The following is a 27,410-nucleotide window of genomic DNA, read 5'->3' as shown; positions in this document are numbered from 1 at the left end:
CCCATATTGTAGGTTTGTAAATTGTATTTTCATTGCAGTTTTCTACCTGGCTTATTGCTTGCAGCTAAATGTATGTTAGCCACATAACTTAGCCCCATTTCTTAGCTAGCACATCTTCCTGTATTGCCTTGACCACTTCGGCTATCTATCTATCTATCAATCTATCCAGCTTAGGCTGCTGCTTAACTTGTGAAGTTGTTTTTTTTCCGATTTGCTTATTTCTGTTAGCAAGATGGTTTTCTTAGCAAAAAATATCTGTTGATCTATACTTGGCTTTAAATGCCATTTTCTTTGGTAGCAAGTTAACGTATTTATCGGCTTACAGTATTAGGTAGCAACGTATCGCCATTAGTCGGCCTAAGCTACTTTTCTAACCACCCTAGTTAGGGTGTCAATCAATTGGTACAATGTGAAGATTGGTGTTTAAATTCAAATTAGATAGGCTAAGTACAGTAGCTACCTTCCATAGCTACTGTACTTGGCCAATCTCTTTTAACAAGTTTTCTAAGCTAGTTATCCTGTAAACTAAGAAAAAAATTCTGTTTTAGTTAGCAACTTGGCTTATCTTGTTTAGGGAACTAGTTTTTCTTTGTTAGTTACTCTATCCATTAGTACAATGTAAATGTTTGATTTAATTTCCAAATTTATAAATATTTTTCAAACGCTATTTTTTCAAGAATATTGCCTCTATCGTGTATGTTTGCATTTTGTGCTCTGCACAACAGTCGACAAAAGAGGCAAAACAACAGCCTGTTGTATTTAACAATATATATTTCCATTGTCAATGTACATTCCATTGCAACATAAGCTTTCTTCACAAACAGAAAGTTGGCATCTAAATAAATACTATATAAAATAGAACTTCAAAATAAATATATCTATAAAGGGAAAACTTTTATATGAGAGCTTTTTTTCCTCATTTCTGTTATATCCAAACACAACAAAACAAACAAAAACAACAACAAAAAAAAAAGCACTGACTTCTTCGCTCCCCCAAACATTGCTGTTGCAAAGGCATAATCAGTATAATTGGCCCCAAAGTGAGCGACACAGGTGGAGAGGGTGATGGCGGTGTAGCATCCGAGGAAAAAAAAGAAATAATAATAATAGTGTCATCATTTTCAGGATTTACTCTATGTAAAATATATACCGGTAATGTAAAAGCGAGGCAGCTTTCAAAAGGCAGACAGTTGGGAAAGACAGGCAAAACAGGTGGCAACAACACAACCTTGAGCTGTGGCACAAATGTATGCAGAGCAGCTGTGTTTGTCAATCAAGACTGAAAAGAAGGGGAAGCAGCAGGAAATGAGTCAATCCAGACACGGGTGGATTGTGTTCCCTCTGTGCACTCCACAAATCCACAGGCGAGGGAGTTAGCTTAGCCTTTGTCTGCTAAAGAGCCACGGAGGGCATCAACAGCAGGAGTTTTTCCCAATATAAAAAAAATACAAATAAAATAAAATATTTTATTGCAGGGCACACTTTTTCCAATTCAAGTGCTTCCTCTCACACAAATCCTCAAATATCTGTTTTTGCTCCCTTACCCTCAAAATAGATAACTAATATATTCTCTATGTATTTTGTAATTAGTCATAGTTATAGTGTACCATGCAACCTTTCAAGGACATTTAAAAGTCTTCTCCTCTAAACAACACAAACGTGAAACTATTTACAGCAAATAACTCGTTCACCTGCATAGCTTCTATTACTAAACATTATCGTCTGTGATTTTTCGTCCACACGCTCCGCCGCTGTTCTCCAATTTTGGCACCTTTTTCTAAACAGATTTTTTTTCTTTGTTTTTTTTAATATTGCCACATACATTCGATGGACAGTGTGTAAGCAGCTTTGTGCAACAAGACAATAGTGAGCAAAGGAGTTTAGCAGTCTACTGTGAAAATGGAGAAACAAAGACCAAATATCCCTTTATGCCCAAAACACAAAAGGCCTTCAGTCTTAAAGGGCAGCATGCTTTTTTTATTATTTTATTTCATTTTTTGGGGGAGAAATGGGTGTCATCATCCTCCCCTCCCCGTTAGTGCATAACCACTGGGGTGATAACCTCGGACAGCGATGACATGCTACCATACGTTCGCTTCCTTTGGCAATAAGAAAAAAAGTCCTCATGCAAGCCACAAAAATAGACTTTAAAAGAGAACGCTATGCGGCACTAATGACGATGAAGACACTCGGGCCGCGCTAAAAGTAGCGCACATACCTCAGAACAGCTGAGGTGGTTCGTAATGTGCTTTAGAACGTTCTTTAAAAGGGGGTTAGCTTCCACCTAAGAAAAAAACCAAAACAGCGTTGTGCAAGTGGCGGGTTTAATTTTTTTTTTCTTCTTGACCGAACACTGTCTTTAATCCCGCCCCCTTCCCATGGGTAGCACATTTCTGTTTTTCTTACCTTTACAATTATTAGCTAGCGCCGGTCTGCCTACCACTTTTCCTTTTGCACATTTTTCAGTGCAAACAGGAAGTAGATTTTAGCATAGCAACTCATATGCTACATTCATGAGAAGTGGAAAGTCAGATGTTTCTTGTACAATCGCGCCACGCCACTTGAAGTAGGGAGTAACATCTCCGAACTCAACTTCACAGATACTGTATGCAACAATCTGGCATCCTACACTCATAACACAACTTATTTTGCGCTTAAATTGTTTGGTAGTAGTTAATCATTGTTTTTGGGGGGGGGGGGGGTTTCTGTCTGACTCTGACGTCGAAGCTGCGAAGGGCATATTGGCGACTTCCCATCTTGAATGCAGCACATGTTCTAAAGCTTTAGAGGACAGTCCCTGAGGTTTGGGTCCACGATACTTTAGCGATTAGCTATTAGCCGCCTCTGAACTGATCCAGGATCAGCCTGAAGGCTGAGTTGACGGTGTCAGTCTCACTTTCTGTAAAATTACGATTATCTTGCTTTTCAAGACATTGAGGGGAATTTTAAATGACAATCTGTGGCAATATATGAAATACTAAAATTACCAAGCTAGCACATTTCAACTGTTGGTGTTCAAAGCGGGACACTAGGCTGTGCTTTTGGGGTCAGGGAAGGGCTGTATATCGATATTTATCTCCATAATTTAGCCTCTACGAATATATATTATCCCACGGTCATCTTATGGTTAGTTACAAAGTTAGCTGAGGGTACAATGTGCCTTTGGTTGTCCTCGCAAAACAACCCAAACTGCGGTCGGTCCGAGGGTGTTGCTTGTCGACTCTTCCTACCAGCCAACACTCTGATTTAATTATCAAGCCTTTCAAAAACAGGTCGAGAAGCTATTTAAGTACCTTTTTGTTTTACACGAGTCATCTTCCAGCAGATTAATGGGGTTGGTTAAGGAGTCCCTAGAGATTGAACATGTACTGTGGTGCTGTCCAGTTTATTTTTAAGCAAGGCCAACGGCAGACAGGATGTCCTGGTATCAGGACCCCTGCTGCTGCTTCTCAAGTGTTCCCGCTTTCGCTTCCACGCCTCCATTTTTACACGCCGGGTCACCGCCCTGCAAGTTCTTGCAGCGGCAGCCGGGCCTGCTGACGTTGTCGTAGCACTTCTGTCCCAGTTTGGCCAGGCCCATGGCTGGCAGGTAGCACACCAGACAGGGAAGGACGACGGAGAGGGCGGCCATGAAGGACCAGCGCGCGCAGCAATTGGCCTGCGAGCATGAGCACGGCTTGTCGGCACAGGAGCCCTCGTCGTCCTCGTCCTCGGTGCAGTGGTAGAAGATCCCCTTGACCAGGCACATGCAGGTGGCCGCATCCACCAGGCTCTGAGCGGAGCACAGGCACTCCTGGTTGCAGACCCAGCAGGCGGGCAGGGTCCGGGGAAGGGTGCACTCGGTGCATCGGCACTTGCCGCAGTGTTCGCAGAGGAGGAGGTGTTTCTTCTCGGCCGGGGAGGACGGGATCACGGCCGACCCCTGCTGGCTCCCCGTGGGCAGTTTCCCAGACTTGAGGTCCGGCGATTTAGAGGAGGAGGTACAGGAGAAAGTGGAAGAAGAGGAAGTGAGGGCTTTAGGTTCTGAGGAAGCCAAGCAGCCTGGAGTTCGAGTCGTGATTGTGTTGATGAGGCCCTGGTGGGGGTGCGGGTTCGGGTGGTGGTCCACGGTGGGGGTAGGCGCGGCGTGATCCAGCAGCCTCTGGTCCGACGACGTGCTGCTACTGCTGCTGATTGAGCTGGGTCTCCCGCTGAAGGAGATCCATGGGTGTGTGGTGGTGTCGTGGTGAGGCTCGCACCGGCCCTGGTGGTGGTGCTGGTGATTGTGATGGTTGTTGTGGTTGGCCCCCACGAACCCGTCTTGGTTGGGACCGGCCCAGTTGAGCCGTCTGTTCACCGCCTTCTGACTTGGCGGCTGCTGAGAGACGACGGCGGGGCTGTCGATGTAGTCGTTCTCCACATGCGAGGACTTGATCTGATCAATGGGGTAGATGGTGACGGGGTGCTGCAGGCGGCCGTAGGGCACTCGGCTGTCCAGCAAAGGCTGGGCTACGATGGAGGACGACACTCCCGGGATGTGCTGAGGAACCCTGGACTCCATGTGTTGGTTGGTACCTGGCACGTCGTCACTCTAAAGCAGCAATTAGCCCAACTACAATGAAAAGAAAGGACAGTGAAGACCTCGGGCATCCAGTTTACAGTCTCCTTTGAAATTTCTTGGTTTGTAATCTGACTTTACTCCTGACTACAGCGTTTTCAGACTCGATCCCAAATTACATCTGTGTCATTGAAATGGAACTAAATCATAAACCGAGGACCCCCTGCACTTTGTCCTTGCGTTCAAGCGCATGCTTGCTGTTGATCGCGTAGATGCAATTGAGCACTTTTGTTCACCGGAAGCTACATTAAATAACACAGTGTCAAATATGATTATTCTTCTGTCATCCGTAGACCATTCAAACTCACTAGAGGGCATATTTGCATGATGTATGGGGATTCCTATCTACGCTATGATGTACTGATAGCGTTCCCCCCTAAATTACTTCCTCTCATTTCTCATTTCTGTCGCACCTCTGAGCATTCACCAGCATTTTTATCAGTTTATACTGTATGAATGAATCACCTAGTTTAAAAAAATGACCAACCCCCCCCCCCCCCCCCCCCAGACACGACAACGATGGTGCGGCGCACACCTCCTTCTGGCAGTTTCTAACGCTTGATATGAATTCGATGTCGGTTATTTTTTCTTTTTGCCTGGCTTCAATAGAGGAGACAGCACCACATAGCTGGACTTGCGTGTCGAAAGACCCCCCCTCCCTTCCTTCCTTGGTGCAAAGAATGAAAAAAGATGGAAAATAAAGAGGAAAACGACCTATCTTTGTATCTTCGCGTCAGTGTCCCTTCATTTTAACGGGCATTGTTTGTGTGCCCAAATTGTGAATGATTCTTCGTATTGTTGGGCTGTCGCGTCGTTTTTTGTGAATGAGCGCTGCCTGGCTGCACTGGCAGTTGCAAGCATGACTCAAAGCGCTGCAGTCATGACGATTCTCTCTTTCTCTCTCTCTCTCTCTCTCTCTCTCTCTCACTCTCTCTCTCTCTCTCTCTCTCTCTCTCTCTCTCTTTTAGCAACCTCGCATCCAACGTGACGTGTTCACCGTCTAAAAACCTGATCTTTTTTTTTCTTATCGCTCCATGCTGTTTCCATAGCCAAGACATGGAATAAAAGCGTGCGCATGTGCACGTTTTTTTTTTTTGGTTTGTTTTTGATTTACTCATTTGTAAAGAATGTGCAAAATCCTGTTTGACAAACCTGTTGTTGCACCGCTGGCACCGACACACGCTTGTGATCAAATCGGGATCATTATAAGCCGGAACTGTGCGTGCATGAGCTTTAGGTACTTGCGTGTGTGTGTGCGTGTGCACGCCCCCCCCCCTCCCCCCAACCATTCCCTCCCTTCCCTTCGATATGTGAATGGACTGAGTCATAAAACCCGGAGGCGGACGCTCTATCTCTATAAAATAGCGTGTTTATATGGGCTTTGTAACACGTGATGTATGCAAATGGACACGGGCACGGGTTAACCTTGATGGGAAGGAAATGGCGCACGGCTGCGTTTAAATGTTGCCAGGTTGGGTAGCCAGATTGCCCCCCCCCCCCCACAAAATGACCCGCAAATCTGTTTTCTCTCGCTTTGTATTATTTATTTATTGATTGATTGCTTATTGTCCTGCATTTGATAACGACTTGTGGATGTTGGTGGAAAACGGGGTGGTGGGGTGAAGGGGGGGGGGGGGGGACACCTGTCATACTTGTTTTAAAATAAGATTTCAGTCAGATTAATAGCAGAAAAAAAACAATCACACGAAATAAGCAATATGCTGTCATCCCCCCCCCCCCCCCCCCTTCCTCACACATTAAACGTCATAAGTTCGCCTTCCTCTGCCCTCAACTTTGCTTGGCGCTGGTTAAATATTGACTCCCAGTGCAAACACGACTCGAGCTTGTTGCAAAATTTTCGCGATTCTCCTTCAGTGCAACCGTAATCATTATTTGATTTCATTTTAAACATCCACATTGAACCAAGAGTACTTACGGTGCTCTCAGGGTAAAAATGTCATCTCGTCGTTGCGCAACACGTCGATTATTCCCAATCGGCTGCGTGCGGCGAGTATAGCTCCAATAGCAGTGTTAAGTAGTCCAACTGGATGGAAGGGAAAACGCAAGGATTTAAAAAATGTGATGGGGGGGCCGGGGGGTGGTGGTGGTGGTGGAGAGAAGACGCGATCTGTCGTGCTCTCCTCCGAGCCTGCTGGTGCGTAAAAAGGCGACTGCGGTTGTGGACGCGCAGCTTTTGGATGTGATGTTGCAACCTCCTCGGGAGGAGGAAAAAAAGGAAGAAGGGGAGGAGGAGAGGAGGGGGTGGGCTGAGTTTTTATGAATGGGAGGGTTAGGGAGGGAGAGGAGGGGGGGTAGGGCTGAGGAGGGGGTGCAGCGCAGTTGCCTCGGTCGTTTTTTTTCTTTTTTTGTGAATGGGAGGGACTGGGACTCGGGAGGTTGCATTTTTATGAATGGGGAGGATTCCGAGTGGTGCTGCGCATGCGTCGCGTAAGTTTTTTTTTTGCAATGTGAATGGGGAGGAATGGTGAATGAGACGAGAGAGAGAGGAAGGCAGGGGGTGTTTTTTTATTTTTTGTTTTGTTTTGGGGTTTTTTGTGTCGTCACAAGGGCAATGTCAGGTCTAATTTACATGAACGCCTTTATTCCTCTAATTCATTTATCTATGCATAAAGCAGCAGGCTTTGCTTTCTTCCTTGCATCTGCGATGATCGTTAGCTCGATAGCAGACCATTTTAAACGGGCTCTAAATGTCCATAACGACCATCCGAAATGGCTATTTTCTTGATTGATGTTTAATGTCTCCTTGTGGTAAATTAATGTCATCTTAAAAATGAGGTGATACGCAGGATCCGCCGTGCGTATGTTGTACACGCTATTTCCAGAAAAACGGTTGGAGGGATGATGTTCAATAGATGTGAGTTAGCTTGTTGGAGACATGCTCGATCATTGATGGCTGAAGACTTGATAGATGATAGCAAGCTCGCTAGACAGACAGGGACATGGAAGAATAGATAGATGGATGGCAGAGATGTTTTTTAAATTCAATGTTGTATGTTAGATGGCATTAGGTTATATAAAACACAGTATAGGTTCATGCTATGTCAGTACACGGTGTCTTTTAGGAACCTGGACAAACAACACTATAAAGATACAGTTTCCTTCCTGTGCAACATGAGGTGTATGTACTTCTAGTGTGAAGAAACACGCACACAGGGAGGGGGAGGAGGAGATGGCTGCTACCCTTATTAGAGATAAAGTGTGTGTGTGTGTTTGGGGATGGGGGGGGGGGGGTGGGTGGTGGTGGTGGTGATGTTGGGGAGGGCAAACCAGCATGAGGGCAGGCAGGATTCACAAAAGGACAGGATGTTGTTGATTTGTACCGAAACCACACGCAGGAAATGAGTGTGAATTTCCTTTCTCTTTGACATCCTAGTGTGTGCGTGTGTGTGCGTGTGTGTGTTTGCTGCGGACCCACCACCCACACCCCTTGCTGCCCTCCCTTCCCGACTCACTCCTTCAGATAGGGGCTTTTAACCAGCCAAAGGTTGCCCCTATTAAGGGTTTGAATACATCACCATGGCAACGACAACACCTCCAAATTGGGATTATTGCCTTTTGGACAAAGACACTTCGAAAGAGGAAGTGCATTATTTGTGCATGGATCAATGTAGGCCTTCCATGGCAGTTTACAGACAGAAGCAATCAAACCCCATTGAAATGTCAAGCCTTGTTGATTTGTTTCATGTAAATAAAAGTGTGATTGGATACAAAAATGGTTATTGAGATGGAATGCCGGGCGTCTGGTAGATGAATACATAGAATTGATTAATGAGGCAATTAAGGTTACAATCTCATTATCCGTTAAAAATAATAATAATGGAACGGCTTGAATTGCTGTTATAAATATGACTGCGAATTGGACGTTATCATACGTCCTCGCAAGACTGACCAGTTGCAGCTGAAGGCAGCCCCGTTCACGATGCCGCCACGCACAAATGCGTCATTGAAGATACGGTGTTCGTTTGCTAATGACCAGTGTTATGTTTGCACCACACATACCTTTTGGAATGAGGTCCAAAAAGTTCAAACTTGATTTCACTGGACTCTAACAAAATCTCCCAAACACATGTGGGAAAATGAAGGAAGTGTTAACACGTGATATTGTTCGATAATCTCCAGAGATCGACAATAGAGAATGCAGAAAGAGCGCATATGCAGCAAACGTGTCCTCATTCGAAACAGTGCAGCTGCATGTCCAACATGACTCGACATGGAGTGCTCGTTTCAGTGTTGATGCCTTGTTGGCGCGATCATCCAGGCGCACTATGCACGCATGGGGGAAAGGCCTCTGTATCTCTCCGGGGTCGATCTCCCCCGGATTCCGTCCCTTCCCATTCCATCCCATCTGATCCCAAGACACCCCCCCACCCCCCCCACGACCACTTTCAGCCTTCCTTCCGGCCACATCTGCTCACCACGAAGCCATAACGGACAGCTCCATCTGCTTCTGGAACATATTTTGTATCACATGGATTTATTTATTTATTTTTGTCTCTAATTCAACTGAGGCAACAACATAACAACACCCCACCCAGTTTGAACTACACGAATACCGGTCTTGTGTAAAGTACCTGAAAGTGGTACTTGAGTAATATTACAAGTACTTGAACAGAAAATAACTTAATGTTTGCCTACTTTCAAAACATTATTATCAAATTGTACCCAGATAAAAGTTTAAGAACAAAGAGTTTTTCAAGGTTGCAACACCAGTTCATTGTACTCAACGGTTAAATACAACAGAACTGAGCTGAGCTTGCGTGCCACTTTGAGAAGCACTGGTCTTAGGTGACATTTGCTGTACTTGCATACCAAAAGTCATTAGTGAGGAAGCATTAACAGTGTGTTACATGACGAGTCTGAGTAATCTAATTACATCACTTATGTCTCTCGGTTACTTTGTATTTCACGAATTTTTGTCAGTCTCTTACAAACAATAAGCAGGTAATTTCCTCCGGTGTATGTGCGTGTGTGTGTGTTTGTGTGCACACGTTACGTGACAGTGCTTTGAATGCAAATGACTGCATTGCCGTTAACAGTTGACATCAAAAGCTTCTTGTGGCGGGTTATCGGTGTCCTCCCCCTTTGGCGCGCTCTTCAATACGCATCTTATGACCGTTAAAGCTTTGTAAACTGCATTTCACTCCGGGTTGCAGCAGTTTGTCAGTGTCATTTTAGTTGAGTTTTTATTAGATTTAGTATTAGGGGTTTTTTTGTCTTTTTTGGTGTATTTCCTGTGTGTAAGATTAAAAAAAAAGTATTTTGTCGTAAACATTTGACAAAAAATATTTTTAAAATTTTTTAAAAACAACCATTGTACAAATCAAGTGCAGGTACTCCATAATCCAGAGACTTTGAAGTACAAAAAGTGCAGTGCTTGTCAAGGTGAGACTTGTTTTCACTGTGTTTTTTCTGTTTGTTATGCTTTTAATTGTCCCTAGCTAAGGTAGGGAGGAGTACCGGTAATTGGTTTAATTTTACCGGGGCGCTGGTCCTTGTATTTAGACAAGCAGATTTTGCATAATTTTTAATTGCACATCACCAAGTCACCAATGGTGGGTGGACCGCCAAGAGTCACCGGATTTCATTTTGAGGACCAGTGCGCAGGTGTGCCGATGAGCACCACAAAAATTGCCGGTTTCTCGCAATATGGCGAGCCCTGTATTCCTCTTTCAAATAAATCCCGCGAACCGTACTCCGAAAACAGTCATTTGAAATGTCAGTCTGAGTTTAAAGCACACCATGTTCCGCACAAAACTAGTAATTAAAAAACACAGGCCTGTTTCAAAAATAAATAAATAAATAAACAAACGCTCGCCAGTGCCACATGCACACACAAACACAAAAAAAGATCACTTTATTTACTGACCCTGAGTTTGCAAGTTGGCTTAGCTTGCTTCCTGTAAATATTTGCGTGGTAAAGGAACATTTAGCAATTCTGTTCTACCTTCTCTCTATTGCAGTAGTTCTTGCTCCAACCAGCCCCCAAAACGGATCCAGTGTCACTTTCTCTGATTGTTACACAAAGTCATTTATTTATCATCATGGTTGACGTTATTTTGGGGTGGAGCTTTGGAGCTGACAACGTTTTTGGAAATCCGACCAGTTCTGACGCTTTAGGTGGACTTGGTGTCGACAATGGCTGTAAGCCAAATATGAGTATAAAGTCGTTAGTTAAACCCTCCTGTGACACTGTAGGTCAACATGACCCTTTCAAAATGTAGTTAAAATAGTGTTTAAAGTACATATGATTTCATATAAAATCTATTACCTTAAAATATCGGCCCAAGTCATATTTGGATTTTTTTTTTCCTCTCACGATGCTGGTCCCCTCTCCTAAAATCGTCTCCATCCTTAGTTAAACAGAAATGAACATCATTCACTTCCCTCCCTGAAATCAAATTAATACATGTCATCCATATTTGGTTCTGTTTTTGTCTTTTCTGGGGGAAAAAAAAAGAAAACGACATTCCATGGACATTATTTTAAGAAGGTGAATTTGCAAACAGTCCCCCCCCCCCCCCCGCCATCCTCCCAACACTATACTGTACATATAGACTTTTAACTATATCACCCTGACATTTTCTGTTTATTGTTTGTGACTGGTTGTAACTGACATGAGTACAGAGTGGGATTAAAGTAAAAGCAGCACTGGAGTATAAAGTCTTTAGTTTGCCCACAGTAAAAGAGGCGTATTTCGAGGCTAGGTAGCTTTAACTCCTCAAATATTGACTTCCTTCCTTTGCGGCCTGCCTGCTCGGGAACTGTGTGTGTATGTGTATGTGTGCGTGTGTGTGTGTGCGCTCTGGATTTAGTAGAGATGTGTAACTGGGGTCTGAGTGTCCACATCCATCAAAATAAAAGACCCGGATGTCTTCTGGCCTGCTCTGAATGCAACACAATGGGATTTTGTGAATGTGAAGCAGTTAAAATTAATTCACTAAATAAATACAATACAATACATGCAGATTTATATAGCGCTTTCACAACAGCGACAGCTGTAACAAAGCGCTTCACAAAACAGTTAACATAAAGTAAAATAATAAACACAACACATAACATAAAACACGGACAGTCGTGCAGTCCTAACCACTTTTCCGTCACACGCTTTGTTGTTTGAAGCAGTTTCAGATGAAAGAGGAGAGAATCAAAGTGTCCTTTAACCAGTGGATCAGAGACGTCATGCTCAAAATGTGCACACGTCGGCTACAAGCTAAGTTTCAAAGTCAACAAGAAGCTGTAGCATCCATTGACAAAAAAAGAGATTGGTTCACTTCTCCTGTCCCATGGAAATCCATTTCAATTCCAAGCGGCGACTCACAGTTCCAAATACGCATCCTCTCTCCTCATCCTCAACTTCAGCAGCCATCCATCCAGCCGCACCAACGCCGACTGTCCAACAGCGCCGACATAGCCACTGAACAAAACGGGGTTGTGAAAAATGCTGCCCATTACAGGCGCAAAAAACACAAGCACCCCAGGTCTGTCCAGCACCGACAGTCAATGGCGGCACATTCCTCCAAATCAACATCTGTGCTGGTACAGGCGTGCTGCCGAGAAGGCGCAACCACCAAGCACAGATACTTCTCCTTTGACGAATGTCGTGGCCAAAAAGCGCTGAAAACAGTCCATATCAGGTCCACACGATGAAACAACAAACAACATGTGACAAAACAAAAGACAAAAATACCGAAAAAGATTCTTTATAGAATACCGTACAGTGCCCCCAAAGACAAATCCTGAATCTTTCGCTTGTGAATTGTGTCGCACGTAGAAATACATAAATAGAAAAAGTACAACCAAAAAGGCCACAAAGCAAACAGTAAAACTAATCAATGTGTCAAACGAAGCAGTGTCATGCAAAAATGTCCTTTATCGTATGTTTAGGATTGGTGATATTTGGCTGCGAACGAATGCGACAAACTTGGAATGCGCAGAATGCGAGCATCGCCGAGAGCCCGTGAGGCAACGGCCCTCGTGGCACGTCACGCCTCAGCGATCTGTTGCCCCCTTAGGGTTGGAGTGCAGTCGGGGTCCTGTCACTCCTCTGAAGAAAAGTTCAGGGGTCAACTTTCCTCCTCTTTGCCCAGGCTGCGGGGCTGCTTCCCCACTCAGACCGTGAAGTGGGGGCGGGGGGGGGGGGGGGGGGGGGGAGAAATCGTCTTTGAATAGAACATTTCCAGATGAAAAGAGTAGAAAGGGATTTGGCGTCGTTGGACGCAGCATGAGGTCATGTGAGCATTAGCCTGCAATGCTAGCTTGCTACGATGATGGAAACAGGAGACCCTTTCTTCTTTTTTTCATCATATAAAACAATTCTGATGGGACTGTGATATTCCTTGGTCAAAAAGGTCAGGATCAAGCTGTGTGTCTTCAGTCTGGTTTTCAGTGGCATTATGGTGTTTTTGCAAAAGGATCATACTGAGTGTGCGGGGGGAAAAAAAGGCAAGGCCTGTAGAGACCATAATACAATTTCTACTTGTGAATCCAGACTACCTACACTACACTGTGTGTATGTGGCGCATGGAGGCGTATGGATACTCGGATACTCATCAAACACAATCTCTCCCCACCATTACGAGTCAAACACTTCACTGAGGAATCAAGTGTGTTCTGATAATCAGAAGCCGATCTGTGTTTATAATAAACTCCTTGCCGACTTTTTGGCCATTGACATGTTTTGCCGAGATAGTGTTTTTACTCTATACTCTGGTGACCACCTATAATTCAAAACACTTGAATCTCCAATCGTCTTTTCCCATGGAAATGAATGGAAATACTCATCAGTGCAGCACTGATGTTAGTCATTAAAAGCAGAGGATAAAGAATATATGACAGTGCTGTTTTTTTGGCCTGTCTCCATGTGTTTGTGTTTAATCTGTAAAGGATTAGAGCACTTCAATATAGATGCTATTTCGCATTAGCTTTAAAATAGCTGACAGAATTCTGTCTATCTAGCTATCTAGCTATCTAGCTATCTATCCATCCACACATAATGGAAACAAGCTCAAATGATACCAGTGAGGAATAAAATGCAGTGGGGCAGAGTTGAAAAAGGGATGAGGCCTGCTGAGATGAGAACAGCTTATTAGCACCACTAAGCTAACCGAAATAAGATTTCATTGCACGTGCGTTCACTCATTTTGACGCTAATCACAAAAGGACACGTGACTTGTGAGGATGTGGCTCAAACGTGACTCCCTTGACTCAGCGCCTCTTTTGTTGTGATCGACGATGAGGTGGCCAGTTTCCATATGAGAAAAAAAAAAAAAACTAACTCAAGCCCCGGCCACTACAGGATATGAATCAGGACCTGATTCAATATGCAAAGAGCAGACAATAAATGACTCGTGGTTATTTTTACATGACAACGCTCAACTAGGATGATTCATTTTAGCTCTTGGAGCTCAATTAGTGATTATTACTGTGTATTCTGTTGACGTTGACGTTTGTTCTCCACTCTATCAATGAAAAGCACTCGTCAAATTTATTCCTAATAATACCCACGTTACCATGCATGACACAGACGTTTTATTAGGAACACCAGCGTCACGTAATGGGATCCAATACAAGAGCTGTTTCAAAAATACCGTTTTTACAAAGCTAGTAATGCTCACTTTTCATTGATGCTGTCAGAGAGTATGCATCTATTCGTTGTTTATGTGCACATAAACATTTTTTATGGTCAATTTTTCACAAAGCAGTGTCGGTCAGATTGGATTGTAGAGGTGTACCTTAGGTTGAGGCCCATTGGGGCGTAGTAAAACAGTGTTATTCAATGTATTCTTTCCTGACAGGATTTTACAAAACTGTTATTCTCTCATTGACGTATTCAAAATATATTTTCCCCAAAATCTATTAGTGATGATATGATGATTCTGTTTCAGTCGGTTAAATTTTTTCCACAAGTATTGACACCTTTTGTGTAAAATTGTAGTTTGATACATTTTTAACATCGGTTTCAAAAATGTGAATTTATGTCTGTATGCTTTTATTTTTAATTTGTATTGAGAATTCATACAATTGTTTCAATGTATGTCCTGTTTGTTACTATTGCATTTGTTGATTTAATTTTAAAGGTTTTTTAAAAATTTCAATTCGTCAAGTGCAGGTTTTTTTTAAACTTTAAGTTTAAATAAGCCTTATTTAAAATTGTTTTAGATGCTCAAATTGTCTCACTTTGCCTTTGTTTTTCTTTTACTGACCTGAAGCGGCGACAAATGACCTCCACCTTTTTCCAGCCCACCATTGATCACATCCGCACCTTCATTTCCTTTAATTGAGGCGCTCACATTTTGTCTATCGAGCAGATTAGCCTTGGCATTTCCAGGTGAACATTACGTGCACGTGTGTGTGTGTGTGTGTGTGCGCGCGAGCGTGTATGTGTGTGCATGCCTGTGTGTGTGTGTCAAAGCAGAGAGGGGAAGTTAGCTCTTTGATCAAGCTAATGAGCTGCCACCTCTTCCTCCAGGGCCTGCAACTTAGACTGGGGGGGCGGGGGGGGGGGTGTATGGACACCTGAAAAAACACACACCGTGACTATGCATTGCTTTTAGCAGCACACACACCCGATGCGTCACACCCGCATCCTGTCACCATTATCCCCTGGTCGCCCCCTGCCAGTTGTCTCTATCTAAGTGTCAGTCACACCCTTACTTCACCTCCAGTGTCCTCACCGATAGCTAACAGTAGCCTAACCCCTCACAATGACCGAGCCACCCACCTACTGTCGTGCCCCCCACACACCCCACCCCCCTACCAAACAGCCCCTTTCTCTCACAATAGCTCGCCAATCCTTCATGTTTTTTTATACACATATATATTTTGACATTATTGACTTTTCACCCCAGGAAGTGTTGCCTTCTGTGGAAATGAGCCGTGATTGGATGACAACACATACATTGGTGACTCATCGCAAACAAACGGCAGACGACAAGAAACAAAAGCTGGTGAATCTCACAAGGGGATTGTAAACAGTAGATAAGATAAAATGGTTGTTTCCTGTTTTCTTTGGCCTTTTATCTCTGTATCTATTTGTTGATGCTTATTATTTAGTGACTTGGTAGTTTAGCAGTTCCTTAATTGCTCAATGATTGTCATGAAAAATTACATTGGCTTTCATCAACTACCGGTACTCGCTGACCAATTTATTTAGTTGTGGTTTTATAAGGAAGGCGTCTTGTACTCAGTTATTTTATCATCACTTTGCATTCAGACAAAGCAAGCTGTTTGTGTTTGGTGGGACGAAAGGCACATGATAACTAATGTGCTCATGTGCATCAACAACCTCGCTTAAGAAGAATTTGTTGGCCACTCATGTCTTAGCAGTCGCAATCCTGGTGGTATTTTCACCTTGCAGACAAGTTTTCACTAATTGTATCTCACTATCATCAAAATGCTGGACCCGTGACCCGTTGACGAAAGGATTAACATTTATCCCTTGACTTTATTTTATTTCTCATAAATTATTTCTGTTTTAATGTCAATGTACCGTAATTATTTTTTAAATTATTTTAGTTCAGTCAGTGATCATTGTGTAGTTCCTTGCTACAGTACTCAACAAGGCTGTGGTGTATCCAGGCAGGTTTCTAGTCTCCCACTTCCTCACCCTCTCCCCTGCCCCGCTTCCCCCTTTTTACACCCTGATGTGTGTCACTCAAGGTGGCGACAGGCCGAGATGGTGGCGCCGATGCGAAGTCGGTCAAGCGATAAGCATTTGTCTTTTTCTTTTTCTACACTGCTGCTTTTTCCTTCTCTTTCTTCCGCACTCTCTCTCCCATTCTGCATAGCCTTTTGCAAACTGTTGCTATGTGACCCACTGACCCGTGACTTGACTGTGCTTTGACGGCAGCCATCAAAGCACTTGACTACTTCAGATTCAGAACACTGGTGACAGCCTCAAACTGGTCTAAAAGCACTGAGATGATTTATATTAGATTAAAAAAAAAAACAGCAGTGAAACATGAAACAAGCAAGGATGTAATTGGAGGACTCCACAGAGGAAACCACGGCGGTCTCCAAAAAACATAACTGCAGGTTCGAAGTTTACAAAAGAGCGCTTGGATAGTCATTATCGTGTGGATGTATGAAGCCAACGTTGAGTTGTTGAAAGGAACGCGAGGGGGGGGGGGGGGGAATTACAAACGACACTACCATCAAGACCTCATACTAACTGTAATTGGAGATTAACATGGCGTGGGGCTGCTTTGCCTCTCCAGGGCCTGATAATGCAGGCCGTTCGAAAAGGTTCACCTCTTTTTCTTGCAGCTCTTTCATCCTCTTACGCTTCCTGAACGCTAGCTAATTTACATCTCACAGAAAATTGAATTGAATACAACTTGACTGATTTCCCGAAGAAAAGAAAGCTTAAACCCAAAACATTGTGTTTTCACCCATAAACAGATGGCGCGGGTGTGGTGACGAACGTGTCGAAGGAGGTCTGTTTCTTCTGCTGCAGGTGAGTCACTTCACGCCGGCTACCACGGTCACATGACTTCCATTGTCATTTACATTCTGCTTCATCTCTGGTATTCCTTGCTGGTGGTGTCTCGAAACAAAACAAATAAGCCCAAGAAAAATGTAAACATACTTTCATCTTTAAGACTTTACATCAACACCATGCTGCCACGATGCCCCATTTGCTTCTATCACTATTCTGGTTCGATCACATTTTTCCTCTTTCACATTACTGGTATTGGTAATAATAATAATAATAATAATAATATATAAAGAAATGACAGAAAAAGCATTGCACTTCATTTACTCATGTTAGATGTTCACTGAGCTAAAGTAGTGGATATCCTGTCTGGAAAACACAACCCCCCCCACTGCAGCACCCCATCAAGCTCTCCAACATGCAGCTTGCATGCAACGCCGCATAACACTCATCTGCATGATTTCAATAGCGTGTTATCACAGATGTCTCTGTGTTATTTATAGCCACCAAGTGGAACAACACCCTTGCAGGCCGGTTGGTGGGAACCTCCCCCCCCCCACCCCTCCACCCCAGCCCGAAAAAGAGTTTCTGAGGTGCCAGAAGATGCAAACTAATAATGTACAGTAAGTATCGGTGGCCAGAACAGAAATGGAGCTTATTAGGTGATTCACCGGGTGTAAGAATTATTTCCATTCAAGTCACACGAAATCTGAGAATGAACTCCACAAGTGCTTTGCTTTTTCTTTGGCTTTTTTCAAATATGTGATGATACCAATACAAGCAGAAATAGAACCTACTGTGCTGAACTGACATACTGTCAGAAAAGGTCATGCCTTTCAATACAATAGGAGCAATCCAATTAAACATCAATGAAAAGTCATGTGATCAAAAATATTGTACGGTAGCCTGAAAATGTCCATTATGCTTTTTGGGTGTCGTCAAAATTGAGTCAATTCACTTTATGTTAGATTTCCTGTACATTGTTGATCTCCTCTTTGTATTTGTAGGAAAGTATCTTGGAAAAAAAACTACTTGGAAGTCAACAAGGAACAGATTGTGTCCCACTTTGGAGGTTTTACTGTAGTCGGTTGTTATTTTCCCCTTCACTCAACAAGCTCATCACATATTACAGCGAGGTGTGCGTGTGTGTGTTGGTGGTGTCACAGCATGCACACAGGATGTTTTCACAGTGATCACTTCGGACAGGGTGATTTACATCCTCGGAGACCCTGTTGAGAAGACACACAGACACACACACACGCAGATAAGTTCCTACCATCACATCACTTCAGAGCACATTACATTGAGTTCCATTCATTTCCTGAAGCCTTAAGTCTAATCCCCACCTTAACCCAACGTGAACTCTAACTAATACCATGGCCTTGTATGCTCCTACACGCACACGCACACACCCAAGTACTGTCCACATGGGACTTGAAAGTTCAAAAAGCGGAAGTGGCGCCTGGCAAGAAAACAAGTTGATGATCAAACTGGTTTAGCAGGCCTTATGATGATGTTTATGTAGTGAGCTCGTCCCTCCAGTGTGCTTCACATCCTCAAGACTTCCGCACAGTTCTCCATGTGTTGATACTGTTGGACAAATGCTGCTGTACAATTTCCCTCATTGAAGATAACAGCAAATGAATTCACCCAGGTTAAAATGTCGCACAAATAAAAGCCAAATTATTTAATTTGCTTGCCAAGATGGCTGCGAAATAGTCAAAACCCGCGTCTCATTGGGGCACATTGAAATGCATCACTGTTTGGCACAATAATTTTACTTAACAGGCAGAACATTTAAAAAAAATACTTTATTCATCCAATTTTTTGTCCTGATTCGATTGTGTGGGTGAGCTGGAACCTTTCCCAGCTGACTTTGGGCCAGGACTGGTTGGTCGCCAGGCTATTGCTGAGATACAATATTTTGTGCCCCATTTTATCGCGACCATAAAAGTCAACGGAAGGCCTAAGTCCAACTCACCTCTGAACCCTAAGAGGACAAATGACAGATACTGAAAGGATGTCATAGATGAGCATCAAACGGTCATCTGTAAATGACTTCACTGACGTTCTCCATCACAGTTTAGGCTACTGGATCCCCTGGATCAACTCCCCTTTCTCCTCGTTGTTCTCCGGTGCAGGTGAAAAAGATCCTGGGAACAGCCGAGTTCCTCTTTTCCAAGAGCGTCTCATTGCTCACGGAACAAAGATCTTCTCTGTGCTGGAAGTGGTCAGAAGAAACCCAAGCCCACGCTGTAATGGCCTCAGTGTAACAAGTGAGTAAACCGTACACGCCGGATGAGACTCCCCTTTTGCTGTTGGTACCAATCAGCAAAATTCTGTGACAGATGTGAACCTGAATTTTTTTTGAACAAAACTGTGACTTTATGCCATTGTGTGGGCCCTGGTTGTGGTAAAAAAAAAATATGAATCCCATTTTTCTAACTGACGACACCGCCTACGAAGCAGTGGCGTTTTCCGCCAGCGCAAATTGCCTCTGAGCGTCTCCACCATTGATGCGACTCCTCAGTCAAATGTTTGTTGTTTCACACCAGACTGCGCCGCTGAAGTCATTACCATCATCAAAATCGTTGAATTGTTGGATGATAAAAGACCAGTCGTAGTCGTGGCAGGAAACTCTGTTTGATGGACAGACAAAAGTGCATCCGGGGGCCCCGACTTTCGTGTCTGTTCAGAAGCTTTCCTCTGTGCTCTTGGATGAAAAAGCAGCATCGGCAGCGCGGTCTGGAATTGCTATTTTGAAGCAGCGTTTGACCGAGCGAAATAGAAGGCGATGGACTTCCAAGGGAAACTGGGACATTATGCCTAAAAGCATCCATAGGAAGAAGACACTAAGACCGTCTGCCTGCAAGATACGATGCCCTTTTATTTTGGCAAGTTCGCATGTTCATAAACCAGACTGGAAAGTGGCAGAGAATGAGGGATGAGGATACTTCCTTCAAGAGAGTGAGGTTTTCTCATCACCTTGGAGTTTGGCAGGAGAGCGAGAAGTTAAAAGCCAGTCTGACTCTCAGCCAATGTGTCAAAGCTTTGTATTCTTTCGTATGAACCCTCGCATCCCAGATCAAGTGTATTGAAAGAAAGCAGATGTTGGGAGTCAGCCGGATTCCGAGGTTCAACAGGTGGCCAGAGACATGCCTTTGCGTTAGGGTGTGACACCACAACATACGGACCCAGAGTAAACATGTGTGGTGGTTTCCCGAAAACGGTCTCTCTTGCTTTTAAGACTTGAAGCAAGCAACCTTGTCCAGAAGCTCTTAACCATCAGAACATCCCATCGTTAACGGGCAATCGTGCAACTGAGAGAACACCGCATGCTTTATCTACTCAAAAGACGCCAAATGTCTGAGAGGCAGCTCAGAACATCTGCCAACCTGACTCTGGCGACGGCGGAGTGGGCGTTTGAAGCTCTTTCTGTTGAAGTCATTAGCGGCTTGCTCAACGCGAACGCTCCAGCTGGATTGTACCAGTGGCGCAGGTCTGTCTCGTGGAGGCTCGGAGGGCTACGAACTGGGCAAAACTTGAAATACCAGATTAGGACCCAAAGAACATTTTTTTTCGTGTCTTTGTGGACAACAATGACTTGTTACTGGTGCCAACCGCAAAAGTCGGGTTCGCATCAAGCAATAGCGTACATCACTCTATGTCCGATATGGCTTGGTTTGGTGAGCAGATGCAAAATGTGCACTTTTAACCATTTGACAAGTCATTGACAAAGACTGATCATTTCCAATTCTCCCAAGAAAATGACAGAACTGTACACAGACTCCCAGTTAATACATAAATTATGGAAGGTGCACTTCCTTCTATAAACATCATCTTGAGTGCTGGCTGAAACCGCAAACCGTTTTCCATAATAGATTGACTTAAGGGAGTCAAAAGCCAAAATTCCTGCACAGCAGCCAGACAGAGTCCACAGTTACTTGTTACTGTATGACTTATTGGACTGAATGGCAATGGTGATAGGAAACATATCAGACAATCAAGTATTTCAAATAAATTCTGTCTGGCCTACCAATAAGAGTGAGCTGTCTGTCCCTGCCAGACAAAACGATCTGACTTGGATTCTGCATTCACAATAATAAGCATCTGGTGGTATGTCATCACAAGTTACACTGCCAATTGCTGGCCTGGTATGCATACTTCAACATTATCCATCAGATTAGCAGGTTCATAGCAACATAAAGTACATGTAAAAAAAGAAAAATTGCTACGGTCTTGTATCTACTCCATTCTTATCATCTTTAACTGATCGAAGTTGTGTGCGTTGTTTTCCGAGTCTGAGACTCGAGGGACACGCATTGCTACGGCACAGAAGACGACTATAGTTTTTGATTTAACTTTGCTTCGTAACAAAAGTTGAAACAAAAGAATTGGAAAGCTTTAAACATCATGACGTTTCGTCATGTTGGCGTTTGAGATGGGAACGGCTGCATATGGATGGCGGCATACGGCTGCAACCGCCGGCGCCCATGTGACCGTTCCTATCTGGTCATCAGGTAAAGTTACCTCTCTTAGGTTTTAATTAAGTGTACATTCAACCCCAAAATATAACAACAAACCATTAACATTTTCATTTTTTTCATGAATGAGTCATTCTACCATCCTGCCTTCGTGCGCAAAAACTTTGCAAATCAGTGCTCCAACAAAAGGGCCCCCTGTCTGCAATTGAGTCAATAAACTAGCCATTATGAAATCAAAATTAAGGTTACACAAGAAGCTAAATGTGGACTTCCTAACCGGCGACTCTCTGTCAAAAGTTGTCCTAAAGAACACCCAGGGCAAGTGAAATCGGTGTGGAATGGCATCGATTTGCAAAGACTTGACTGAAGGCAAGGAAGGGCCAAGATTCCCATTCTAGCAAATTAAGGTTACATGTCAGAAGGGCTGGAGGAGGTGGAACGGAAGCTGCTCAAGCAAAAGTGGAAATAGCAGCAGAGTAGATGAGTGGAAAGCAAAGCGCAGAGGCAAATCAAGCAGTCGTCCGGTGATCATTTTACAGGCTGAGAGGAAGTGTTCATGCAGAGGGAAAGGAGCCAGACAAATGAGTTGACTGAGGGCTAAGTGGGTGGTAACGCCGGCCCATTACACCACCATGCAAGCCTTGGACACCATCGCAGGTAGATGCAAGCAAGCGCAGACAAACTGACTGACCCCCACAACACTTTGGTAGGGAATATTACAAAAAGTTACAGTGAAACCTCCAAAATGATTTCAATTACCGCAGTTGATAGCTAAAACGGTTCATACACAGGCATGGTTTAACTATTCAACCCATTTGAACTAAACAAATCAGAACTCAGCAGGGGAAAAAAAAGACACATGATCCACCGCTTATCAGCCGTTTCAGCAGGGAAGCCCAGATTTCCTGCTCCCCAGCCACTTCTTCCAACTCTTCCAAGGCAATCCCAAGGTGTTCCCAGGCCAGCTGGGAGACATAATCTCTCCAGCATGTCCTGTCTTGTCCCCGGGGCCTCCTGTCGGTGGGACGTGCCCGAAACACCTCCTCAGGGAGGCGTCCAGGAGACATCCCAATCAGATGACCCAGCCACTTCATCTGGCTCCTCTCAACGCGGAGGAGTTGTGGCTCGACTCTGAGTCTTGACGGAGCCTCTCGCCCTATCTGGGGTAGAGCCCGGACATAAATCTTAAATTTTCTGTCATTGCTGGAGAAATTTCAGATGCTCCCACTTATTCTTGCCATGAAGGTTTCATCCAAAGACATGACAGTTACAGTCAATAAAATCCGTACTGTTTAGGCTATTAAGTCATCCTAAGTGTGTCCGGATGGTTTTCTTCGGAAGTCATTGATCAGTCACATGGTTTGTTGAAGAAAAATACTGCAGATTGTCTTCATCAGTCTCTGTAATAACGAGCAGGACCGTGATTGTATATTAGTAGAGAAAATAATCATATTTCCATGTGTTCATGGGAGCGCGATGGAAGCGTGACAGTTTGTTGGAGAATTCCGAGCTTGCGGAGGGAGGCGAGCGAGCGAGAGCGCAAAGGCAGATGGTGTGGCCCGGAGGTGACTCGACACATGCACAGGAAGAAGAATATGACCCAGATGCTCATTCGTTGACTAATCTCTCACACGTCACCTTTTTGCACATGGACACCGGGGACACATGCATCCACATCCCAACTCACTTCCACTTGCGGTGTGCTTTTTTTTTTCTCCCTCCCCCCTCTTGTCACCATTGACAGCTTTGCACATTTCTTCACTTCCTCTGAACTCTCAACAGCGTTTTTACGCAGCGAGGTCTCCTCCAGCCCTTATACAAAGGTCAAGACGAGAGGAAAGCCAATGGGGTGTGCAGGAGATGACAAAGAATGTCACGTCTCAAAATGTTGAGCCACGCTTAGCTGTGAAGTTCCAGAGATGATACTATTTTTTTGCGGGGGTGGGGGTTCATACTGCTGCTCAATAACCCTGGTCGGCAGCAAATTTGAATGAGAAATGGATTTATATGTCCCTCAATGTATTTTTGACGCCGATGAATAAAATATCTCGATTTTTTTTTTGTCTAGCACATCCGGTTTTGTCATTTATAGCTAAAATGTTTTCGAAAAAAATTCCACCTGTTGCTCCACCGAACCCTTCATTCATAAATACTATTACAAATGTTTCTATATTACATACAACCCTCATGAGGATAAGCATTTTGAAAAATGGATGGACGTCATAGTTTTGCGAAAAGTTTGATGTGCTCGTGAAATAATGAGGGCATATTCGGAAATTGGCGCCACAAAAAAAATCACCTAAAAAAAGTTGACTTGCGTCCCCTAAAATTTGTAAATGTTCCTTAACATTCGTTTTCTGTCAACTGCTATTTCACTCATCCTTCCCTTTTTCCAATGCATCTTAAGGAGCCCCGTTGTTCACATTCTCACTTCACAGTGCGCACGCTCCTTGTCACGTTTGCACATCCCGTCGCCTCACTTTGTCTCACAACGATACGTTTTGTCCATGGCGGTGTGAATCGGGACTACCGCGGCTGCCAGGATAATAAAGTAAATGTAGCTCAGCCAACGTCAGTCGAAAAGGCTTAGCGAAAGTGGTACGCAAGAACTGCAGAAAATTGATCGATTTTATCTCAAAGTTAGACTCTTAATAATCTTTCATATAACTTTTAACTGTAGGCGAATCGACATCATTTATGACTTTTTGGGCCCGTTGACCAAAGCACTTCTAACTGCTTATTGGCACGCAGAAGAACCACGAAACTCCCAAAAGTCAGAGGGGAAAAAAAAGTCTCAAATTGCATTTACAAGCTGCGCAAAGTGCATCTGAATCCATTTGTATCGCTGCCTGTCAGTGCTCTGATGCGTGTGTGCGCGTGTGTGTATGTGTGTGTGTGTGTGTGTGTTTTGTGGGGTCCTGCAAGCAAGGCCCCTGGTATCCAGCGGAGGAATGCAGCGGTCTCTTGAAAAGTAGTTATCAGCTAATGAGAATTCCACTCGGAGCAGGAAGGAAGGGCTTAGAATGCGTGTCCCTCAGCGAATTGGGGCGAATGTTAATCACGATGCTTGCGTGCGCGCACACGCGCACACACACACGCGCACACACACACACACACACACACACCCGCACACACACACACGCTTGCATGCAGCGCACACGGCGGCACGCAGAGATGTGCAGAGGTTGACACATGAATGGATGGACAAAAGGGGGGAAAAAAAGCGCGGATGTTTTTTAAAAAGTCGGTGTTGTTTGGAACAAATTGGTTTCAGATGAAAATCAGCATACACAAACTTGAGAAGATACTTCTTCATGTGTTTCTTTTGTTCTTTCCTTCTGCTTTCCACTCGTCCCTCTCTGTTCTTCCATTTCGTCTGCCGTTCCTCTCCGGGCTCTTCCTGCCTTCCTGGCCACTTCATTCATCAAAAAGTGCAACATGAACGTCAATGCTCAGGACAGTAAAAAGTGATGGAAGGACTGACTCCTTTTCAAAGAATGACTTCAAATGTTGCGATTTAAAGAGATCATCCATAATTCACAATTTTTGAAGCTCGAGACAGATCCTTAGCTGTCCATTTTGGAAAGTTTTTCACACAAGGACTTGATGCGCCCGGGTTGATTTAAATTATTTTTTAAGCCATCCGGCTTCATTGGAGTTCTTTAATGAAGACTCTTTCAATTTCAGCTAGTCCTCGAAATGTTACCGTTTTTGGAAGGCACTCAGAATTTTCCAACTCAATTCGACTTTTTTCAAATTTAGGGCGGCTTACCTGAGTCACGAAAAAACGTCTTTCTGTTGAGAAATACAAATAAATAAACTGTAAATAAATACAAGTGACACCTGGACTTAATTTTATTTTGTCGTTTCCAAAAATATGGATTTTCTGGGCTGTAATGGAGCAATGGAATGTCACTGAATCTCAATAGGGAATATAGATTTGATCGTCATTGAATTGTTTGGTAAATAGAGTGATCTTGGAATAAATCAAACTCGCCAAGTCAGGGTACCACTGGACTTGACACTGGATGCTGGTGATGCAAAATTCCACCTTGTCTGGGTTCTTTGTGAGAGGCAAAATAGATAAGTGCTGCAATTTTGCGGGATTCTTGCTACCATCCACCCCTTTGCCATCTCACTTTGTGTCCAGCGAAGGACACCGGGCCTCTGGAGAACACCCCTGTCCCTCAGGAAGACCACCCCCCCCCCCCCCCTTTCCACCCCCGTCCCTCAGTCTTCGCCCTGTTTTTTCATAAGCTATTATTTATGTCTGACAGACCTCCTCCAGACAAATGGCTGCCATATGGAGAAAAAGACAGCGAGGTAAACGGGGACGGAAGGCAGGAAATAAAGGAAACTCGCCGTACGTCGTAGTCAGACGTCGTCTGGCGAATTATTCCGCGATGCTTCCAGGCACCGTGTGAGCTGTGTCAGAACTGATGTGCGTCAATGGAGATATCATTATTGTCTCCTTGGGATGAGCTACAGCTCCTGTGGGCTGTCAGCCACCACTTATACGCATCCCTGCAGCCCACAGCTGCACATGATCCTGCTTATGCGTGTCATATACTGAGTATATGCTGTGCCTTGAGTCCATGTCCACTGCATCATCCTGTGAGGGGTTTCAAAAAATGTTGACCTTCTTATATTGTTGAATAGGTGAGGTGAATATTTATTTGTAAGTCGATACATTTATCTTTTATATACAAAAATTTGACTCGCGCAAGTGATCTGACTTTCGAGGTTTTCTTTTTTGTTTTGTTTTTTTTAGGTAGGAGCAGTTGTTGATTTTTATTTTATTTTTTTTGCCCGAGTACCTCGGCGTTATGATAGTCTGCTTAGCTTAATGCTAACAAACAACGCAAAATGCCATAGATGGTCAAAAAGCATCTATAGCACTATAACGGATTGTCCAACACAAACGGATTGTGCAACAACAGATGTACGCAAACAATGCAATAATATACACAGGTACTGTATATGTTCTTTATCCTCTGTGAAAATGACGAGTCATTTAGTTGTGAAACTCCTCATTTGTCTAAATGTGGGTATTATACTGCCCCTGGTGGCCAAAGCATGCACATCAGAAGTTGCACAACGTCTGGAACGGATTGATGGCATTTCCATTCATTTCAATGAGGAAAGATAATTTCAGCTTGTTGAGTCACAACATGGTCATGGAATTAATTTGCAATATGTCAAGGCGGCACTTTTTTCTACTATTTAATTTTCTATTAGTTACCCGCCTGCAAACTAGAAGTGCAATAATGATGCAATTCTTACAATAATACCTCATTGACATTGTCAAATAAAATGAAAGCTTTGCAAAAGGCTCCACTCCAATGTTTTTGTGTAGTGCTCACAAAAATAAGATATTCGGCGCGTGGGATGATGCATTCAAGATGAGTGCAAACGTATATCTTTGTAACTTTGTCTGCTCGCGAAAACTGCAAAGAAAAGAGAGCATCTTGGGAGTCTTTAGCATCTCATGTGTCCCCTGAAGTCCAGATGTTCTGTCCGGCCTCACTCTCTTCACAAAACAATGCCAAAATACACGTGGAAATATTGTATGGACTGATACATCATCTCGAATCGTAGTTAAAGACATTTAACAGTGTAAAATCATTTTTGATGCTGTGCAGAGACCTCATCTTACAACATGACCTCATCTTATTGTGCACTGGCGGGTGATGCTGTTTTGCGCCTTATAGTGTGGAAAATACGGTAGTAAGATTGTTCCAGACAGTGATAAACTTGACCGACAGGGGTGCCCTGCCGCAACTCTTCCCACCCACTCAACGAATCAATTGACGCAAGACGTTTTTATAGACGCGCTAGTTGATCGGCAACTCTTCTGTCTCACTTTGTGCGAGTA

At 43.8% G+C, this 27,410-nt stretch overlaps 1 protein-coding gene across 1 annotated transcript; it reads right to left on the bottom strand.

Moving 5' to 3' along the window:
* Positions 1-753: 753 nt before the first annotated feature.
* Positions 754-6,807, bottom strand: spry4 (sprouty homolog 4 (Drosophila)). Its single transcript, XM_086131727.1, has 2 exons — positions 6,534-6,807; positions 754-4,591 (listed from the first exon to the last, which is right to left on the bottom strand). The coding sequence occupies exon 2, from the start codon at positions 4,538-4,540 to the stop codon at positions 3,428-3,430; it is 1,113 nt and encodes a 370-aa protein (XP_085987853.1). The 5' UTR covers positions 4,541-4,591; positions 6,534-6,807; the 3' UTR covers positions 754-3,427.
* Between the last annotated feature and the right edge of the window lie 20,603 nt (positions 6,808-27,410).

This window comes from Hippocampus guttulatus, chromosome 15, assembly GCF_054856545.1.
Source record: "Hippocampus guttulatus isolate MCC_2025c chromosome 15, RoL_Hgut_1.0, whole genome shotgun sequence".
Lineage (NCBI taxonomy): Eukaryota > Metazoa > Chordata > Actinopteri > Syngnathiformes > Syngnathidae > Hippocampus > Hippocampus guttulatus.
Note: the sequence above shows the minus strand (reverse complement) of the source record. Positions and strands in the feature narration are given on the sequence as shown.

Excerpts from the sequence above, each read along its gene's own strand:
- spry4 (XM_086131727.1), bottom strand. The coding sequence starts at position 4,540 with ATGGAGTCCAGGGTTCCTCAGCACATCCCGGGAGTGTCGTCCTCCATC.